Source organism: Diuraphis noxia, unplaced genomic scaffold (genome assembly GCF_037042655.1).
Source record: "Diuraphis noxia isolate RWA-SAM2 unplaced genomic scaffold, SU_Dnox_SAM2 contig0002, whole genome shotgun sequence".
NCBI classification, from domain to species: domain Eukaryota; kingdom Metazoa; phylum Arthropoda; class Insecta; order Hemiptera; family Aphididae; genus Diuraphis; species Diuraphis noxia.
In genome coordinates, this window is record NW_028301712.1 from 13399534 (window position 1) to 13419767 (window position 20234).

The following is a 20234-nucleotide window of genomic DNA, read 5'->3' on the forward strand; positions in this document are numbered from 1 at the left end:
CAAGTGATACATGAAAATTTATTTCAAAAGGTATTTGATGCACAAATCTGAAAACATTATATTTAAATGTATTGATCACGTTTCACATTCACGAGAACATCTCTTAAGACAAACAGGAAACGTGATTACAATAAAGGGACTCTGCATTGGGTAATATTAATTATAATCGCAGTTATAGTAATTGTTTCAAGTGCGAGTTTCGTTTTATTATGCATGTTGATGGGCACACACACACACATACGTTTGCATTTACGATATACAATTATGAAGGTGTATGTCTAAGTGGATGGCCTTATGAAAATGCATATATTAAATAATGTGTACACAAGAAAGCAGGGTTAGCTCAATGAATAGAATCTAAAGTCACGGTTTGGAAAAAATAATAATTAATGAAAGATATAAAATATTCAACTGCTGTTTCAATAATATTGTTGGAGTACCTAATGCTTTTTTTGGTACACTTTGTTTTGAAAGCATTAAAACATCTTTTAAACTAATTGAATATAAAATAGTTGAAAATATTACCGTCATAAATCTTATATTATGAACGGTATAAAATATGAGTAAAAAGAAAATTAATGACTACAAAAAACAAGATTCAATAACAACTTAAAAACGAGAAAAATTTGGAATTAATTATAAAATATGAACATTGAAACATGATTTTTACACAAAAACCTCAAATTAACTTTGTCGTAAAACTTAATGATGCAGCTATACAATAAAATGGTGGCTTATTCAAAGTCAACTATACACGTTTTGAGGAAGATAAATAATTGGGAAACTATATTATATATATATGTGTGTGTGTGTGTGTGTGTGTGTGTGTGTATAAATATCATTGTAGTAATATTATAGCCTCTCTACAAAAACTCCATGCGTCTCTATACAGAATAAAGTTAAACAAAATACTAAATACGAATGAAAACTATAGGCACGAATTCCTCACCGATTAGCATTTCGTACATGATGACACCGACGCTCCACCAATCACACGCAGGACCGTAACCGGTCTGGAGGAATACTTCGGGTGCAATGTAATCCGGCGTGCCGACTGTGCTGTAGGCCAGCGCCCGGCGATTTCTCTTCCAGCTCTCCGCACGCCGTTTGCTGTCCATCGGACTCGATGCTGGCGAACAGAAAAAACCTAAATATAAGTTGGGCATGCCGTTTGAATTTTCGATGATATACACTCACTGAAATCCGACGGTTTAGCCTGGCTCAGGTCTCTGTAGAAATCCGTCCGGTGCGACTTTTTCAGGCCGGTACACAATCCGAAATCGGACAGTTTTATGTGGCCCCTAGCGTCTAGTAGTAGATTGTCGGGTTTAATATCCCTGTACGAGTTACAAAAAGGTATAAATATATATGTATATAATTTATAAAGGATAAGAATGTCACGTGACGTCTTGTAAAGTATAATATGACAAATGTAAAATAATAAAGCATCAAAAACATATTTTTTTGTAAAAATACAAGACTGCGTACGTGTTTTTAACAATCTATCGAACCTGTGTATAAATCCGAGTTTGTGTATAGAATCAATAGCCAACGCAGTTTCTGCGATGTAAAATTGCGTACACTCCTCGCTGAGTGTATCTTTTTTCATGAGTAGCGTCATCATGTCACCACCAGGCAGGAACTCCATTATAAGGTAAAGGTTTATTGGATCCTGGTAAAAGTCAAGGGGTTAAGTTTTATTATTAATATTTTCTGAAAAGGTCTTTTAGTACATTTTTTTTTATTTTCTATACCGCGATCGATATATACACGTCGTCACCACACCAAAGCGGTCTGGGGCGTACTACAATTAATAATTCATTTGCAAACATCGGGCTTGAGGAAATAGTTACCTGAAAACTATAGTACATTTTAACGACCCACTGGTGATCAGCTTCGACGAGCACATCCCTTTCTGCACGGACGTGTGCCACTTGTTCCTTTTCAAGCATGTCGGCTTTGCGTAGGATTTTCATGGCGTAAATATGACCAGTGTCTTTCTTTTGAACCAGTCTCACCTAGACATGAATCCAATATATTATATTATATAGGAGATTGTATCGTTTCAAATGGAATTTAAAAACACATAAATGTATATTTTATAAAATCTATCCATAACTTACCATTGTATCAGTACATATTATTATATTATATCATTATTCTAAATAAGTGTAACTAATGGCCTTTGCTGTCGATGTTAATATGTTCAATAATAATAATAATAAAAAAATCTATCCATACTTAATTATAATATCATGCTATACAGTTTTATTACTTTTATAATATTATGTTTATATATTATATATAAAACTATAAATCAGAAGATTAATAAAAATTTACACTTTTTCTGGTCCCTTAAGGCGTAAGTATTATGTAGATTATATCAATAATAAATAATACACACCTTAAACAGCGATGAGTATTTCAAATTATTAAAAAAAATTGAATATATATTTTAAAATTAGTTTTGCCATTATAGATCTTACAAATTCGAAATGCTCTAGTATTTGAGTACATTTTCCACTTTCGGTTGCTAGAAATTTTTATTAATTCCAGCATATATCGACGTAAAATATAAATAACTTTGGATATTGAATGCGAACTCTTTTTTTTGTAAATTCATAATATTTAAAATCCTTTATAGTCACATAATATGAGTCATAGGGTTATATCTAAGGTTATATGCTGTATTGTGTGTACTTAGATATACCAATTCAAATGATTTTAAATATACGTTGTCAAAGTAAACAAAAAATGTACTATTTTCTATAGATTGTTCGCATTTGTCTTGAATTTGTGAGTTTGCATATACCGAATAAGGCAAATAATAAACATTAAGCATTGTGATTTCGTACAAAATGCAAATAACATGAAATACATAATAACATGTCTTAGGAAATCTTTGTTATTGTCGATTGCTAAATTTATTTTATGTCAGCAGGCCGCAATATACCACATAATAGAAGACAAAGATGTCTTTGCCATGTTTAAACTACTAATGTATTCTATACCTACTTAGACAAACGAAATATTAGACAAAGGATAGCACGTGTAACCTTTCAATAGTATAATAATGTACAATTATTCCTAAACTTGAATATTATAAAAAAAATTTAGAGGAATAATGAGCTCAAATCAAATATTTAGAATCAAAGTATGATTATGGAATAATAATATAATAATTATAAAAGTTTATATTGACACATATTTTTTATATAATATAGGTAACCACATACTTTTTTTTTTAGGTGCGATAACCGAATTTATTTATAATAATAGCAAGAAAAATTAAGAAGTTAAGTTTTCCTTTTTTTCTTATCTTTTTACCATATTTTAAAGCTAAAAAATGAATAGAATAAACTTTAAGTTGGTAAATTTTTACTATTTAGTGCATAGTGTATACACTACACATTTCATTATTTTTGTTATACATTGCACAACTTTTTTGAATTAACGATTATTCGCTAAGGATATATTTATAAGGATTTTCAAATGAGTTTAATAGAAACTACATATAATATATTTAATATAATATAAAAAGTCTTTCTATTTAGTTGATTTTGTGCTATTTACACGAAAAAGACCATTTAAACTCTCTTCATAATAATTATAATAATAATAAAAATGACATATTTTATAAGTTTTTATTATTTTCTATTAAGCCAGACGACCGTGCTAAAAAATGTATTTAAAGAGGTAAATTAATGGAATACTAATTTATTGATTTTTTACTAGTATAATCTTTTCTTAATGATTCACTGGAAAAAGCTAAACTTTAAAGTATACTGGAACATAAAAATTACTTCTAATGATCGCTAGGTTTAATACTATAGGTACCTACATAGATTACTGAACCTAACTAATTAAAATAATGAACAGTATCAATATATTAAATTGCTTTTTAAATTTTAGTTTACTTAATCATTTGTTTTTATATAACAGAATAGTGCAAAAACAATATTACACTTAGTCAAAATGTTTTTATCACAAGAAAAATCAACATGTCAAACAAAATGTCTGTGATGTGATGGCTTTTTTTGGTAAAAAAAAAAACAAAACTATTAAATGGAAATAAGAATTTTAATTTAAATGACATTGCCTGCTATTATACTATTATAGTATACATCCATTATATAAATAGTAGATACATTATATTATATATTTATATGTAATAATACCAATCGATTTCTACGAAGTATCCTTAACATATTTAATATTTATCAATGCCAAGGAAATACTTGAAAACCGTATAACACAATATATACATATAAATATATAATTTATAACAATATTGGCCTCATATTTAATAGGTAATTTATTTTCGATTACTATACTATACCACAGCTAAATATACTGTCTATAGTAAAAATCTAAGTCGTCGATCAAAATATCAAACACGTTTTTGTTCAATACAATATAAATGAATGATGCATTATTATTTAAATATGTTTATAAACGGTATCTAAATATACAATTGGTTTTCTAAAATTTGGTACATTTTAATATGCATATTTAGAAGGAACGGGTATAAAAAATAATTTAATGCCCATCTACACAAGTTAAGTATAATAAAGTGGAGAAAATGCACCAATCGAAGATTATGAAAAACAAAAAAAAATATATATATATATATAGAAAATCTTGTCGGATGAAAAACCTAGTTAAAATAATAGCACTATAGGTATAAGGAATACATAATACGAATTTAGGTTAAAATCGAATGGAACCAATTTATCGATCCAAATAGCAAATGGTGGCTCGATGTACCATGACTGATAGTGCTATATATAATATCATTAACCACACAACTTCCGAATAAAAATCAAAAAAGAAAAAAGGTAAAATAAAGTAATAAAATAAATAAATAAATGATGAGTTACCTCTCCAAAAGCACCTCGGCCAATGACCTTTAACGGTTCGAAATCCTCTACTCCCAGCCTCGATCTCTTGAGCCTTAGAAATTCCGATTCTTTTTGCGCATGTTGCTGGCGTTTTTCCTGTTTCTGTTGTTCTGACAGACTTTCATCCTTCAATGTTTCTTCAAGTTTTGCCAACCTGTAAACATAATTCAAATGAATTCATAACTATGTGTATATATTTATAATATTTATATTCATCGTGGTCAAATAAAAACGTCACCGTAACTGACCTAACTTATTTATATTATTATGTTATTTATAAACGCATATTGCATCCACTGAACATGTGTGTACAAATATTATGACGCCGATCGAATAAATATTAATTGCTCTACTTTCAATGAATAGAAACCCCTTAAATCGCATTGTATTTAAATGTTTTTAATTGTATTTTTATTATGCAATATACAAATTATTGGCCAATTATAGGGAATTATTTTTTCATTCAGAGAGGCTACCTGTCATATAATAGGTAAGCTATAAATACAGACATATTCATCGTGGTGGAATAAGATCGAGATTTCTATTGAATGAAGTGTACGCACGGTGATGAGTTTTCTTTTTATATTTTTTACCATGCGAGAATAACAATAAGACATTTTATATTATATTGGCAATAAGAGAGAAAAATTAAATTGGAAGTCTCGATATAGCGTGTGCAATATACATGGCACGGAAACAGTTTGCATCGGGAGCGTTGTTAAACGGACCGTTACACAACAATGCAAGGTTTACCACTTATAAATAATCAGGTCATTCTATAAAATCACTTAAAAGTTATAGGTACCTAAAATTATTCTTATTCTAATACGAAATCTGGCAGGAAATTGAATGGCTGAGCTAGTGATGAGGTATAGATAAAATTAAAACAAAACATTGACAGGTAACCTACCAACACTGAATTAGTGACGTTTTACCTACGTTTTTTTTTCCTTTAAGGGTGGAAAACAATATAATACTAATATGATGTTAATAACATGATAAATTAAACTAGGTATACATTAATGGATACAACTAGTTTATTAATTTTTTTTATTTTTATACTGATCACACTCTCCACATAAATTTAAAGTAATTTAATTCCAAATCCTTAACGACTTAAAATACAGTTTATGTTACACAAATTTCTGATGCGAACTCTTAATTTTTACGGTTTTAATCTTTTAATCAAATGTCATGATAACTTTTTAAAAACAACAACGATGCGGATTATCTAGAATCTAGATGATAATTTATAAAAGCGAATATAGTTGGCAGGAATTCGTATAATCATAATTTCTTATATAATAAAACCTAATCAGAAATTAATGTTAGCTTTTAGAAAAATCATACCCACCAAAGTATAATGTAGAGTTCCCTTCACTAAATCGGCAATACGAAATTCGAATAATCGTATGTACACATTTGTGTTATATTTTAGGAAGACATGAAGCCTAAAATGTATTTCTAAAACAATGAGTTAATTTACCCCAATAATAATAATAAAATAAAAATTTACCTATGTTATTGATATATCATCTATCAGCTATCTGATACAATATAAATATATTTATATATATTTTGAAGTTTTAAAAACGTTTTGATTAAACATATGAGTTGTGATTTTGAGAAAGTGATATAAGAACATAAAATTAAAAAAAATTGAAACATCCATTTAAAAAGGGAATAAATAATCAATTAATTATTTCAATTTTCAATTAAATACATGAAAGTAGAAAATGAAAATAAATTATATTTACATTGATCACAATTTACTATAGCCTTGTTAATTAACATAAAAACCAATTATGTGTATTTGATTAGATATCATATTTACCTTAGTATATACGCATTGTTTTACATAATGCATTATCATGATAATTAATGTAATTATATCATACACGTATAAGTATTACACAACACATATTTGTATATCTGCAGGTATGAAACAAACTTTATTAATATTTGGATATTAAAAGGTAATTAGAAAATATGAACATTGAACATACATAATATTAGATCGGTTTTCAGCGATATTATGCAATAAACTAATAATATGCAAATCAATGAAGATAAATAATATTTAAAATAGGTACTCAATAATTTTATTTTGGTGAATTTTGTTTTACAACAATAACGGTATAACCAATTTACAACAATTAGGAAAACGGTCATACAACAGAACGAGTAACCTATCGATCGAAAAAAAAAGAGAAATTAATAATTATAATAATAGTTTATGATAAGGCCGACATAGATTAATAATGACGTGTAAAACAAGAAAGGAAAAAATAGGAAATTGGCCTTCGAAAAGCAAAATTAAAATTATTCAGTCGTTTGTATACATAAAAATATATTACCTATATAATATATACATTAATACATAGTACATAGTGCCTATACTATTGCCTTATGACCCAATTATTTTTACTACCTTGATACAAAAAAACGGCTTTAGATGAATTCTCAGGGGATAAATTGATAAAAATCAATTCGGTAAGTGTGATTGATTCCAATGTTCTAAAAAAACGGAGGTTGGCGCCGCGGCATCGGCGAAAATGGAAGACTATTCAGAACAGGTGCCTGCAAAAGAGGTCCCTTTTGATAACAGATAATAAATAAAAGTTTAGGAAATCAACTCGTTTCCCGGAGGGATATCGTTTGGAACCTTTCTGAAATCGCGTAGAAGTGAATAATATATGTAACGTGGGTATAACAAATAATATATTTTATAGACAAATATAGATAGAATATATGATTGAGCATAACTATATAGCTATAATATACTATGATGATAATGCAGGAATATTATAATGATGTATTTTTAGACGAGGAACAGATCAATCAAATTTAATTGAAAACAAAAAATATTAACTTGTTAAACACGAGCACGAATCAAAAAAAAACGATATATTCAGCATTAAAGTTATTTAACTTTTTCAAACTATTCAGCTATAATAACAACCGTTTTCTCGGAAATATTCGGATTGTCCGTTGGCTTTTTTTAACCATAGCATTATTAAACTTACCTAATTGAAATTAATGTCAAATTTTGACATTTGTTATTATTCTATATTTTTGTGCACAACAATGAGTATTGTTGAGAAAAACTTTGAGAAGAAGTCGGAAAAAAATTAGTTTGACGTTTGACCGATCGAAAATCATTTCATAAAAAATAAATAAAATAGTCCAGGGAAATACTGCAGGTGACACGCAATATACAATTAGTTAAAAGAAATCTTATCGATTTCAGCTGACAAAATGTACGTGCGTTCGTGATTGAAAATCCACGTCACTGCAGAAATGGTTGGGGTAATAACCGTCATTATCGTTTTGGTTCCACGAATGAGAATATCGCCCTTTTAAGTAGATCATAATAATGCGCATAAATTACACGGCATTACGTATACAAGTGCCGAGGAATTTTCAATGCGTACCTATACTATACAAGTACATTAAATAATTCGTGCACATATAGTGTTATACCCTTGTCTCTGGTGGTATTAAAGGGTTTTTTTTTAATCAAAACACTGTACTGACCCGATGTCAGTGTTCCCGTAAGTCCGTCCAATCTCCGACTATGGTATGCGCGCGTGATCATTGCAGTGACGGCACGATCGAGAGAAAAATCGGAGAAACGAAAAAACAAAATTCTCGACCATTACGATAACATTTGATATCATATTGATAAGTTGACAAGTTGTTCGTAATTATATTTTTTGTTTGTAAACGAATAATAAAATAAAATTGTACCTATAGGTTTGTTCCAAATGTACCTATTATCATTGACTATAAATACTATTGTATTATAATTATAGTATTTATAATCAATGCTATTATATATTATATATACTATAATATGTACGTGCCTCTATTATTGGTTATAACAACTATATCTGGCAGACACCTACTGCAAGAAGAACAATTTATTCGTAGGAAATATCTTATAAATTTACTCGAATTCGAATGTTCGTAATCCATCATAATCTACAGTGCACTTATAGACTACTTGCGTGTTATATATATACATAAAAAAAAATATATGCGTAATTTTGCGAAGCCTCTGACAGAAATCGTGGGCTTATAGTCGCTTTGTTTGCATTTCACTTGCATATAAGTAATTCAAAAAAACAAAACAGTATACTGAATTTCTACCTGCTGTCATCGAGAGGGGGGACATAATTTTAATTTCCGTTAAATGTACGAAAAAAAATATAAAAACTACAAAAATATAACTTATCATACTCTGGATCTATAATTATATTGTTGTTCACCCCGACGACACAATTTTTGTAAAATCGATTAAATACGATGATACATTTATCCCGTGACAGGGAGCTATTAAAGTTATGTCATATAATTATGCTCTGTCCAGTATAAACCAGATATAAGGGGTGAAATATGGCGGCTATGGAAGCTCGATACTACTTCAAAGTTACCTCATCGTTTATAAGTTGATTTATGAAAGTGTGTACAATTTTTATAATAAAGTCTCCAACACTGGCCGCGGTGCTCAAAATATTTAGTTATTGTTGTGGAATCATCGATTTTTAAAAATTAAAGTGTATACCAACAACAATAATAGGTAATTATATCTACGGCTTTTAGGCTTTAACACTAAACAAAATCTTGTTTCATTCATAGATTCTGTACATGTGGTTATGGGAAAAATATACTATAGGAAAATAATCCGACACACTCGCTAATAATTTTTATAGTATTTCACTACATGCGTTTAGTATACCTATCATTTTATTCAGTGCTCAAATTGGGATTTATTAAATAGAGGTGTTCAATTCAGCAACACATACACCCACCCCACTCGCTCCAAATACTAAATTGTGAATAGTACATTTCAACTTATAAAGCATTTTAAAATTATTATCATCTTAATAATATTAGACTGCTAACTGGGTGCGCGTGTAATAATGATACCAACATTTAATAATCACAAGTGCAGGTCATCCCAATATCTCCTTATTCGGCAAGTGGCAAGTGCAATTATCTTTCCAACGTATATATTAATTTGAAGGAACCTTAATGGCTTAATTTGCACACAGTAGCGATTTCCGAGAAACTCATTATTACGGATATTTAACTTCGATATGTATATAGCATATTTTACATAATGTATGCGTATTCTATGGTATAAAATTTAAAATCGTTCAAATCCGACGATTACATATTGCATAATATATTATTATTATTATACTCGCGACGGCGACAAATTGTTAACGCATAAACGTACATGTATATGCACGCTTGTCAGTTTCGATGTATGTAATGGTTAACGTGTTTTTGAGTAGTTTACACATACAAAAAAAAAACTATATAGTTAGGTACGCTATACATGCGTATATACGATGTAACAACTTTACAAACTTCAAAAGTCGTATTATATAATATAATATATATGTATATTTTTAACGATACAGTGTATAACATTTTTGTGATTTTTTAGAAACAAAAAAATTAATTTTAAGTTCTTTCATGAAATTCTGAAAAATCTTTTTACCCTTTGAAGATAGGATTTTTAAATTTTATCGACTGTATATATTTTAATTAACGAGGTATAGCATATAAAATTGGATTACAAAGCAAATGATTTATTGTATTTATTTTTTTACACTTTTGACGTTCTTTAATTAAGCTCGATGGAAAAATATATGGTTGTGTGAATTTTTTTCGAATTAAGCAGGCTAAACAAAAAATAATATGTTAGCAAATTAAATGGTGTTACCTATATCAAATTAGAAAAACAGTGCGCCGTTTCGCACATTAACATATCAGCTATTTTTTTCATATATTATACAACAAAAATGACGTACATATATAAAAACTAGAGGGTAAAAAAAACTTTCATAGAATTTCTGAAAGTTGCAATATTAATAATATGCAAGTAGGAAATTTCCACAACGAATTAACCAAGAAAAATTGGAATATTTATGTTACCTAATTTTGTTATATAAAATCTGCAAATGCTATATACTGAGGAACAAACATTAAATATTATCATTACGTTTGTATTTATTAATTATACCTACGATGAAAAACAAAATATTGAAATGTCTACATTATCTTCTTTATGTTATGAAATATACTTCAAAATTTAATAAATATTTCTAATTTTTACGCGCCTTAAGTAAAAAAGTAATCATTGATAAAAATAAAATAAAAATTTTGAAATTTCCAAAATTTCCAGAAATGCTTTTAATATTAATTTTTTTAAATTTTATATCACTATATGTGAGCCTTAATATTATAAGATGATATATGACTGATCACACAGAAGCATTTCATTCAAGCTTTTCTCATTGTATTCAACTGGTTTTAGGTACTCAGCCAATGCAATTTTTCAGTTAAATATACAACAAAACAAGTGAACCTATTACATATGATTTTTATTTAGTGGAAAATAACTATATTAAGCAATTTGTAATGCACTGGATGACTGAATAGCGATCAAAGCGTCTTGTTTCAACATTTTACCCACATATATAATTGTTTTTAAGGTTTTTTGCTCAACAAGAATAATCCTCGTATAGTAGTACAATAGTTCAGCGTATGTTTCAACAGCAGATCTATAACCACACGTGTTTTTTAAGCAAAAAGCTCAAGTTATACACAACGTCAGCATTCAAAACCGCAGATCTCTGGTGAGTTATTACATACTTATTATAACCGCTATAATACATTAGGAATATATATATAATATATATTAGTATATTACTATACGACGACAATGTGAGGATTTATATAAATAGAACGTTCCAGCAGTGACATTAGTTTTTTTTTTTTTTTAATGCGGTTCAAGATTGACCACAGACCGTTTTTTATAGTATCAAACCAAAAGATAAATGTTAAATAACATAATATGATAAATTACAAATAAAAAAAAGTTCCGAAAATATACACAACGTAAGCGTATAGCTGCGGTATATGTTATAATACCTATGTAATATTATAGCGTATACACCTATTGCGTTAAAGAATGTGTAGCAAACATCTTCGAGGATTAACTCTGATTAAAGTCATATTATACAGGGTGTAACAGAAAGATATGACTGATTTACATGTAAATCTTACACAAATCTGTCACATCTTTCTGTTACACCCTGTATATATTATACACATATAATAGCTATGTTACAGTGATCGAGTCGTAGCAATATTATTTTATCGTATATATATAGTACAAGCTCATGTAAATGCTATACATATAGATTATAGGTATTATATATTATTCGAGCTATCTATGTACAACGTGAATTCATACAATTTCCGGTTCGATGGTTTACTACATTAACCTTATACATCGTCGTTTTGGGGATTTCTGATCGTTTTCGATTTAACGCTTGCAGGTATATATAATGTACCGATCATCTCTTCGGCACGCGGCACGTTCACGATACGGATGTGAAGACGACGACGGATACATGCGCATAATAATTTAATATACTATTACAGTCATATGTGTAACACGCCGCCGTAATGTAGTACAATATTACACAAACTATGTACACACGGAACGTAAAGGATGGCTGAATTTATGCAACGTTGATTGGATGAGTGTATGTGAGATGTGAAGGGGGTGTTGACGAAGAGGAGGCAAAATTCACTAGAGTTCTTACAAAGTCCATTTCGAGTCACTTCCGTCTTCTACTACTCTACTAGGTACATAATATTATACGTTGTTTTTTCTCGTTCGATGACCGTTTATTTTTTTATTTCGTTTTTTAACAGTGATATATACAAACATAACAACATCCTTTTTGGATTCAGAGCGGAAAAAGTAATGATGTATACTATTGGTTCAATAGAACGACAGGCGTGTTTGTATTTCAGATTGAAGGAGATGAACTTCACGTAACCCTTTTTCTAGGTGTATAAAATACATAAAATGTATTAAAAATTTAATAGTACCAAAACATAATATTGATTACCCAAATTTGGGGACTTATAGTTTTCCAGACGACTGCAACAGAAAAAAACAACTTTATTCAGAAAAATTACAAGCCTTGATAAAAAGTACGGTGCGTTAAAGATGTTTATAAAAAAAAATTTTGGTCATTTTAATGAAATTCAGATGATGATATAAAATACCGAATATTTTTGGCATGCCTATTTTCTGAATTATCGATTTAAGTATTTTCAAGTTGTTATACAATGATTTCTAATGTATAAATGTTATAGCTTAGGTGCACAATAACATGTATATAATATGTGACAGATGCACATGAAAAACATATTATAGTTTTTGTACACAGCTGTAGACATGAGTTATTTGCAAACAACGTTTTTACAACTAAAAGTTTCAAGAGAATAATTGAACAGCAATTATAGTAGTTTCATTTGGTAAATGCGGTATTGAAAGAAACAAATTCTTCTGACAACAATATATAAGCTAATACGACTGCGAGATTAAACTTTGGCTGCGTTTCAGCAAAAAGCGTATAACAGCTTCACGTAAGAACAAAAAAAATTGTAAATACATTATTTTAAGAACATGTATACAAAAAACAATTGGCAAGCAATGAAAGATAAGTTTGTGGTCGTTAAGAAGTTTGGTAGTTTTTGTTTGTTTTCATTACTATATTAAGAGAAATTCAACATTTCTTTTATTTAAAATATCATATATAATTGTATCGTAGAAACAAAACGATAATTTTCAATTCATCAAAGTTAAATAAATTGAAGCATTTTAAAACTTATCATCAAAGATTAAATTATTCTTAGTACCTATATAAAATTTAATAATTAAAAATAATAATAATCTGCTTTCATCTATTGGAAACAATTTGTTAAGATACGGTTAATCCTTAAATTGCATAAAAAATTAAATATTTAAAAATATGGTTAGTAATTATTATGTTAGTATACTTAGGTATACATTTAAAATCTTATTATTTTAATAAATTCATTATTAAAGGAAAGACGAGGCTGAGCATGCATGGTGAATCACTCTGTATCTATAATCTATATTATTATATATATTATACACATATTATACTTTTGTATTATTATAAGAAAAAAATTGTCTCTGTGGTTGGGTATAGTAATTCTTTATGAAATATTTTTTGCTGTTGCGTTATCTCTCGTGAAGATGACGTTATTGCTTTAGCAGATACGCTTTTATGTTCGACTTGCGGCTTCATAAAGAGATCCGGTGGATTTGATTTTACTGTACGTCTCTACTGACATTATCATCGTTGTGTTTCTCTGTTATTGAATTATTTGAGGCTTGCTTTGTTAGTTTTATTTTTTGTTTACAATGATTATATGTATCTATAATGATGATCAAAAAGCATATTATTGTGAGATGATTTATAATGTCTACTTAAAATGAGTAGTTTTTTGTTTGTTTTTTAATACTATAATACTATATCAGTACTTAGGATTTTTTTATTATTAATCACACAGTATATGTATACTTCAACTGTTTTAAAATATTTCTTGATTCGTACAAATACGCGATAAAAGTATTTTATTTCAGAATACCCTCAAAACCGCCACATATTATTATTATGAATACAACATCATTTTTTCAATAATTCATTTTAAATTTCATTAATTTAATATTATTTTATGCGAATTTAAATTTATACTTTATACATTTTTTGTATTAATACGAAAACAAACCATTACGTTTGTACAATACGAGTGTATCAAAGCGCTTATCATACCAACCATTGACGTTTGACCTTATTATACATATGTTAGTGTTTTCATAATAATTCGTGATGTAATTTGGTCAACTAGCGTTGGAACGTGTATTAATTCACGTATCCCGGGCAGATTAAAACATTTACAATAGTGATACCTTTACATATAGCAAACATTGTCCTGCAGTGGCAGGAACTAAATTTTTTAGTTGTTAAACCGAACTTGAAACTATAATTATTATAAAATTTAGAAAAATAAACTAACAATATATGAGCTTACAAAAAAGTGAATTGTTATAAAAATGATTTATTTTATATTAAAACGGGTTCTAATCATTTTATTATATCTTAAATATAAAGTACCGAGTAAAATAACTTTTTGTATGATATTCAAATTTAACATATACAAATTGTAAGTATTTGATGAGTTGAATAATCATAAATAATACAAAAACATTATTTTTGTTAGGTTAGGTTAGGTTATATATGTATACATATCGAAAACTTACAAGATTAAGTTCAAAGGGATCAATTATAACGATCGTCAAAAATAAATCTTTTCAGTTAGGTAAATTATTATAAATCAATAATTCTCAAAATACTAATAATTTATTTTTCTAAATGATAACACTGATAGAAATTTATGGTTAAATGTTAAATGTTCAATTCTAAAAAAACCTGGCCTTCATCAATTTTGACATTGGTGGTTAATAATGAATTATTTTAAGCCCAAACTAAATGTAATAATAATGTTCTATAATTAAAAAAAACTTTTTAAGCATTTTCTACGGTAAAATAAATTACTTAGTAATACGTTAAAAAATGTTTTAATTTATGTTTGGTTTTCCATTATTTGGTTTCAAACACAATATATTTTATAATTAAATAATTTATAAAAGTAATAAGTTTAGATAAATTGAGATTTGACCTTTCGATTTCTATAAGTCATGCTTATCAGCCAATTTAGTTCAAACTGATTGATTGACGCGGTATTTAAATTGTTGTATGCATATTAGTGAACTGTAAATAGTGTGTTAATATAATAAAACTGTAAATAATAATAATAGTATAATATAGAAGTAACATTTTGTATATTGTATGCGTTACTAATTATTAAGTTTCTAACATTAACATTGAACAATGAAGAACATTCAGAAAAATATAATTTTATGACCAATAGTATTGTTAACAATTAAATGTTTTAAAAGATCTTATTCCTTTAAATAATACATGTTTAAATTGGTATTACTTGAAAGTTTGGGGCAAGGAATTAACAACAAGATGTGTAATAACACTAATAACTAATAATGTATTAATGTGTGTTGTTATTCATGTTCCATTTAAATTACGTTAAAAAAGAACAAATAATGTAATATTATTGAAGCTTTAAAAGTTCAATTATAATTTTTATCATGGTTTCTTTTTTTATTACAGTGACGTCATTTTCTCTATGCAATTTCAAATTTATGTGCTATACCTTACCTAAATATTATTATAAGTATTTTTGAATTTGTTATTTAGTTCAGGTCAATATAAAAACAATAAAATATAATTCTAATAAGCTTATATCGAAAGTCATAAATAATAATAATAAAATTATATAAAAGACGTTGTCATCGGAATATTCAATATGTAGAATATATTACTATATATTCCAACCATAAGATTTACAAACATATCATATGTACAAAATGCGTAAAAAAAAATCAATAAAAATACGCATACACATAAATGTACTGTACCTCTGTTTCCGTTCAATGTGCTGAGCGATCAGATTGCTGTAGTAATTCTCAAGGGTGACTTTAGCCTTGGTCGCTTTGTCTAGAGTATGTCCGCTCAACCGGATACCACTTTCGGTTGCAGCGCTCATCTCCAATACACCTGCGAAACAAAAAAAAAAAAAAATCCAACTAAGTATTTAATATTTTTATAGTAGTTAATAAAAACAATAAAGAAAACCGCACGTTTTACGTACTATATAATATACGCAATGCAATTCGTTATTATATTATTATATAGCTGGATATACTATATTTTTTTTTAAATAATATATATATATTTGCAGGCACAAGTATTATTTACCACCCCGTTGTTTCGTCTACGAAACGGGAAGAAGCTTTATTGGATTTCCTGAGGATCCGATTACTCGAACACATAACAAGGGTGAAGGACAAAAAACCTATAAATGTATATAGCATACGTTTTGTTAGATTATTATTTATTGCAACATCATATAATTCAGTATACATATATAAATTATATATAGAATTGTATATTATTATTCCTTAATCCGGATCAATCTAACTAGTATAGTAGTATGTGTGGCGATCGTTTCAGTGATTGGCATATTAATCTTATAAACACAAAATACATAATAGAGCGAAACTATATTAACAGGATACTTATACATTATACAAGGTAATTAAAAAATAATTTTCAATTGTTCCGGATTTGAAAAAAAATTCGAATTTAAATTGTAATTCACTTTGTATAACATTAGAACAATGTTAATATTATTTAAAACCAGAAACGACACTCGTGACCCAGTTATCAAAATTATTTTGAGAAACTTTTTGTCGGAATTATTGATTCTTTTATAAAAGTTTCTTCGCTGTATACTTAGACAACAAATATTTGATTAAAATGATAATATATTAAACGAAAATACAAACCTAGATGGTACCCGCAATAAACACTGAGACAATAATACGAGTCGTCCGATGGGGAAGAAATGTGCGGTAGTATGGCCGAAGTATTATGGTACGCGTACAACGAGGACGCATGAAAAATGGATTGACTATAAATAAACTAGTTTCTAGGTTTATAAGTATATAGAACGAACGAACGAAGTGTTTTTTCGCTATGCGAACAGTTCATTCTAAAATTATTTTAGAAGGTAAATTAATTATTTACGCGTACTTCCCGACCGGGCAACAATTTTTTATATTACGTTATAGACGTTCGCGTCCATTTAAATAAAAAGTGCACGATGCTGCTGCTGCAGATTTGACAAAAGTATCGACTGCATAATATTGTTATAGGACTTGATAAAAAAAAAAACCATAAAAATCCTTTATTTTTGTCAAGACTGTAAACGATTTTGCAATGTACCTATTGTATTCTGAGTGCAGTTTAAAAAAGAAAAAAATATCATGACTCTTGAATAACAACAGACGCAGCGTCGGGAATTGGTTCGGCCGATTAAACATTAAACACCACGCGGAACGCAGTAAATCATTATAATTTATAACGTACGTACGTATTTAATTTGTCACACGTCTTAGGTATTTCCGTTCGCGCAGTATGCTTACTGATGCGTAATACAATAATTACATAAATTATAATGTATCTATAGTTCAGAAAAATTATAAGGAAGAACTGAGAAGTTGCACTGTATTAAAATATAATGTATAATACTATAATAGTATAGCTACAGCAGGATTGGAGTAAACCGTAATTGAATAGATAATTTATAGACATATAACTAAAAATAATTTGCTTTGGGTGCAATATCCTTATTTCTTACCTACCTTTTAATGTTATAATAAAATAAAATAATTTATCATGATATTATAGTTTATAAAAAAATTGATTACCTATCTTGAACATAAAATTTACTAATATTCGAAAATGAGATATATAAAACGCATGTATAGATACAATGTAGTTTTCTTAACTATTCAATTGATTGATACATAAAACAAGCATTAGAAATCGAATTTCTACATTTTCAAAACGATAAAAATATAGAGACGAACATACATATTTTTCAACGCAATAGGTGCATATCAAATATTTACAACTGTTCTTACAATCTGTAGTACTTATTATGTAAGTGTTCCAAGAGTCAGTGTCGGGTGATGGGTTCTCCTCCTCGAGCTTCTTTCTAGGGTAATTATTCTCTAAATTAATTTTGTCAGTTATTACCATATATTTTTCAAATAATCATTTCTGCATGAATTAGGAACGCTAATCAAGTGTTTATTGCTTTGTATAGATAGATCAAAGATGGTTAGATAATATTGTATAATGGCAATTACATAAAAAATGAATCACAACAAAAAAGGGGTTGAGAAATAAAACGTTTCGGACATAAAGTATAATGGAGTGCGGTTGCCCGTGAAACACGCGGTCGCATCTATTATTGATTTTGAAAACCGCCAACGGCTGCGGACCTGTTGAGCGACAACCAGGCGCCCAGTTAGCACCATTTTTTTTTTTACAACGTTTGCGATTTTTATTTCGTCTACCGACAACGATTTTCAGACGGGCAACGTTAGGTTGTTAATATTCGCGACAATAATGTGATATTTAGATAAGTATATATAGGAGACACAATAATATAAATATCACGTATTATATAATGTATAGAGACAGTATTATAATTATTAGCTAAAAAAATAAATGGTTTACGCGTTAGATATAACTATGAGTGATGTAGAAATTTGTAATTCAACAGATATATGGAATAACTAGCCTTTATAATTAATTGATACATATTATGTAAGTATTTATAAATATATATATATACAGGATACTCAGTTGAATAGGCAACGTGAAATATGAAAATGGTTTGACGTGGATGGTATATATATATATATATATATTAAAGATATCAATATTTGTCGTTATAATAAAATATGTTTACCTATTTCTGACTGCAGTATATACTAATTGTTCCTATATAAAGCGAATGGGGAGACGACAGGCGGTGTGTATCTCGAACTTTAGATGCATTGAATTGTGCATATATCATGTCAATCCTCATCTGTGATACAATATCTTATATTTATGACTATACTACTTGTAAATGTGGCTATATGTTATAGATAAACGTTGCCACGGGTAATTTTTGTCTTTAAAATGTTGAAGCTATGTACTTTTGCAAGTTATATTTGTCATATTATGTGTTATGATGACAAAAAATATTAATTTTTTTCATCTATTTGAATATTATTTTATTTAATATAATAATAATATCTAATATATAATATAATGCATTAGGTAATTTCATTCAAAATAGCTTTATAGTGCTGATATTAACCAAGATTTTAACAAAATTCATGCCAGTAAATATCGACATTTGACTGATAGAATATTATAACGGAATATTTGGATGGCCTTGTATATTTTAATTTTTTATTCAACTCGAGTATTCACTTCACAATATTTCACTTGAAATTTAGTGTCGAATAAATATGTAGAACTTTCATAGAACAACAAATTTTAATTTTCTAAATTGTTTTATTGTTTGCCCACAAGTCTAGCGTTCAATATGCCATATCGTTATTGAAAACAAAAATATGTGACATAATGTAATACATACGATATTATCACAATCACCTTCAATAATAAAATTGATAATGGTTAGTAAACATTATCCAAATTGCATATTACGCGTAAGAAAGCTATTATAATAGGTGTTTCATGATTATTTTCTTGTATGTAAACCGAATTCCATAAACTAAATGGTATAGCACCTAGAGTACCTATATACAGTCATTAATCATCATGTTTTGAGAATTTACTATGATTTTTGCCAATTTTAATAATTATTTGTATCAAACAAAATACGCAATGGTAATAATTTGCACTATTATGGATGATACGTATTAAAAACTTTAATTTAATTTAAATAATCTTAAATTGTTGTACTATATAATAAATCATGTCT

At 28.0% G+C, this 20234-nt stretch overlaps 1 protein-coding gene across 5 annotated transcripts in view; it reads right to left on the reverse strand.

Annotated features, from left to right (window-relative positions):
- The window catches only part of trc (Serine/threonine-protein kinase tricornered), a 131984-nt gene that overhangs the window by 3035 nt on the left and 108715 nt on the right, over nt 1-20234 (reverse strand). For 4 of the 5 annotated variants that reach the window (XM_015508949.2, XM_089219525.1, XM_015508947.2 and 1 more), the window contains 6 exons: nt 16303-16441; nt 4881-5055; nt 1854-2018; nt 1512-1672; nt 1198-1337; nt 950-1147 (listed from right to left, as the gene is read on the reverse strand). In XM_015508949.2, the coding sequence (XP_015364435.1) occupies nt 950-1147; nt 1198-1337; nt 1512-1672; nt 1854-2018; nt 4881-5055; nt 16303-16430 (967 nt within the window). In that variant the 5' untranslated portion in view covers nt 16431-16441. The remainder of the gene's footprint in view (nt 1-949; nt 1148-1197; nt 1338-1511; nt 1673-1853; nt 2019-4880; nt 5056-16302; nt 16442-20234) is intronic. The other variant, XM_015508948.2, reaches the window with a different exon arrangement.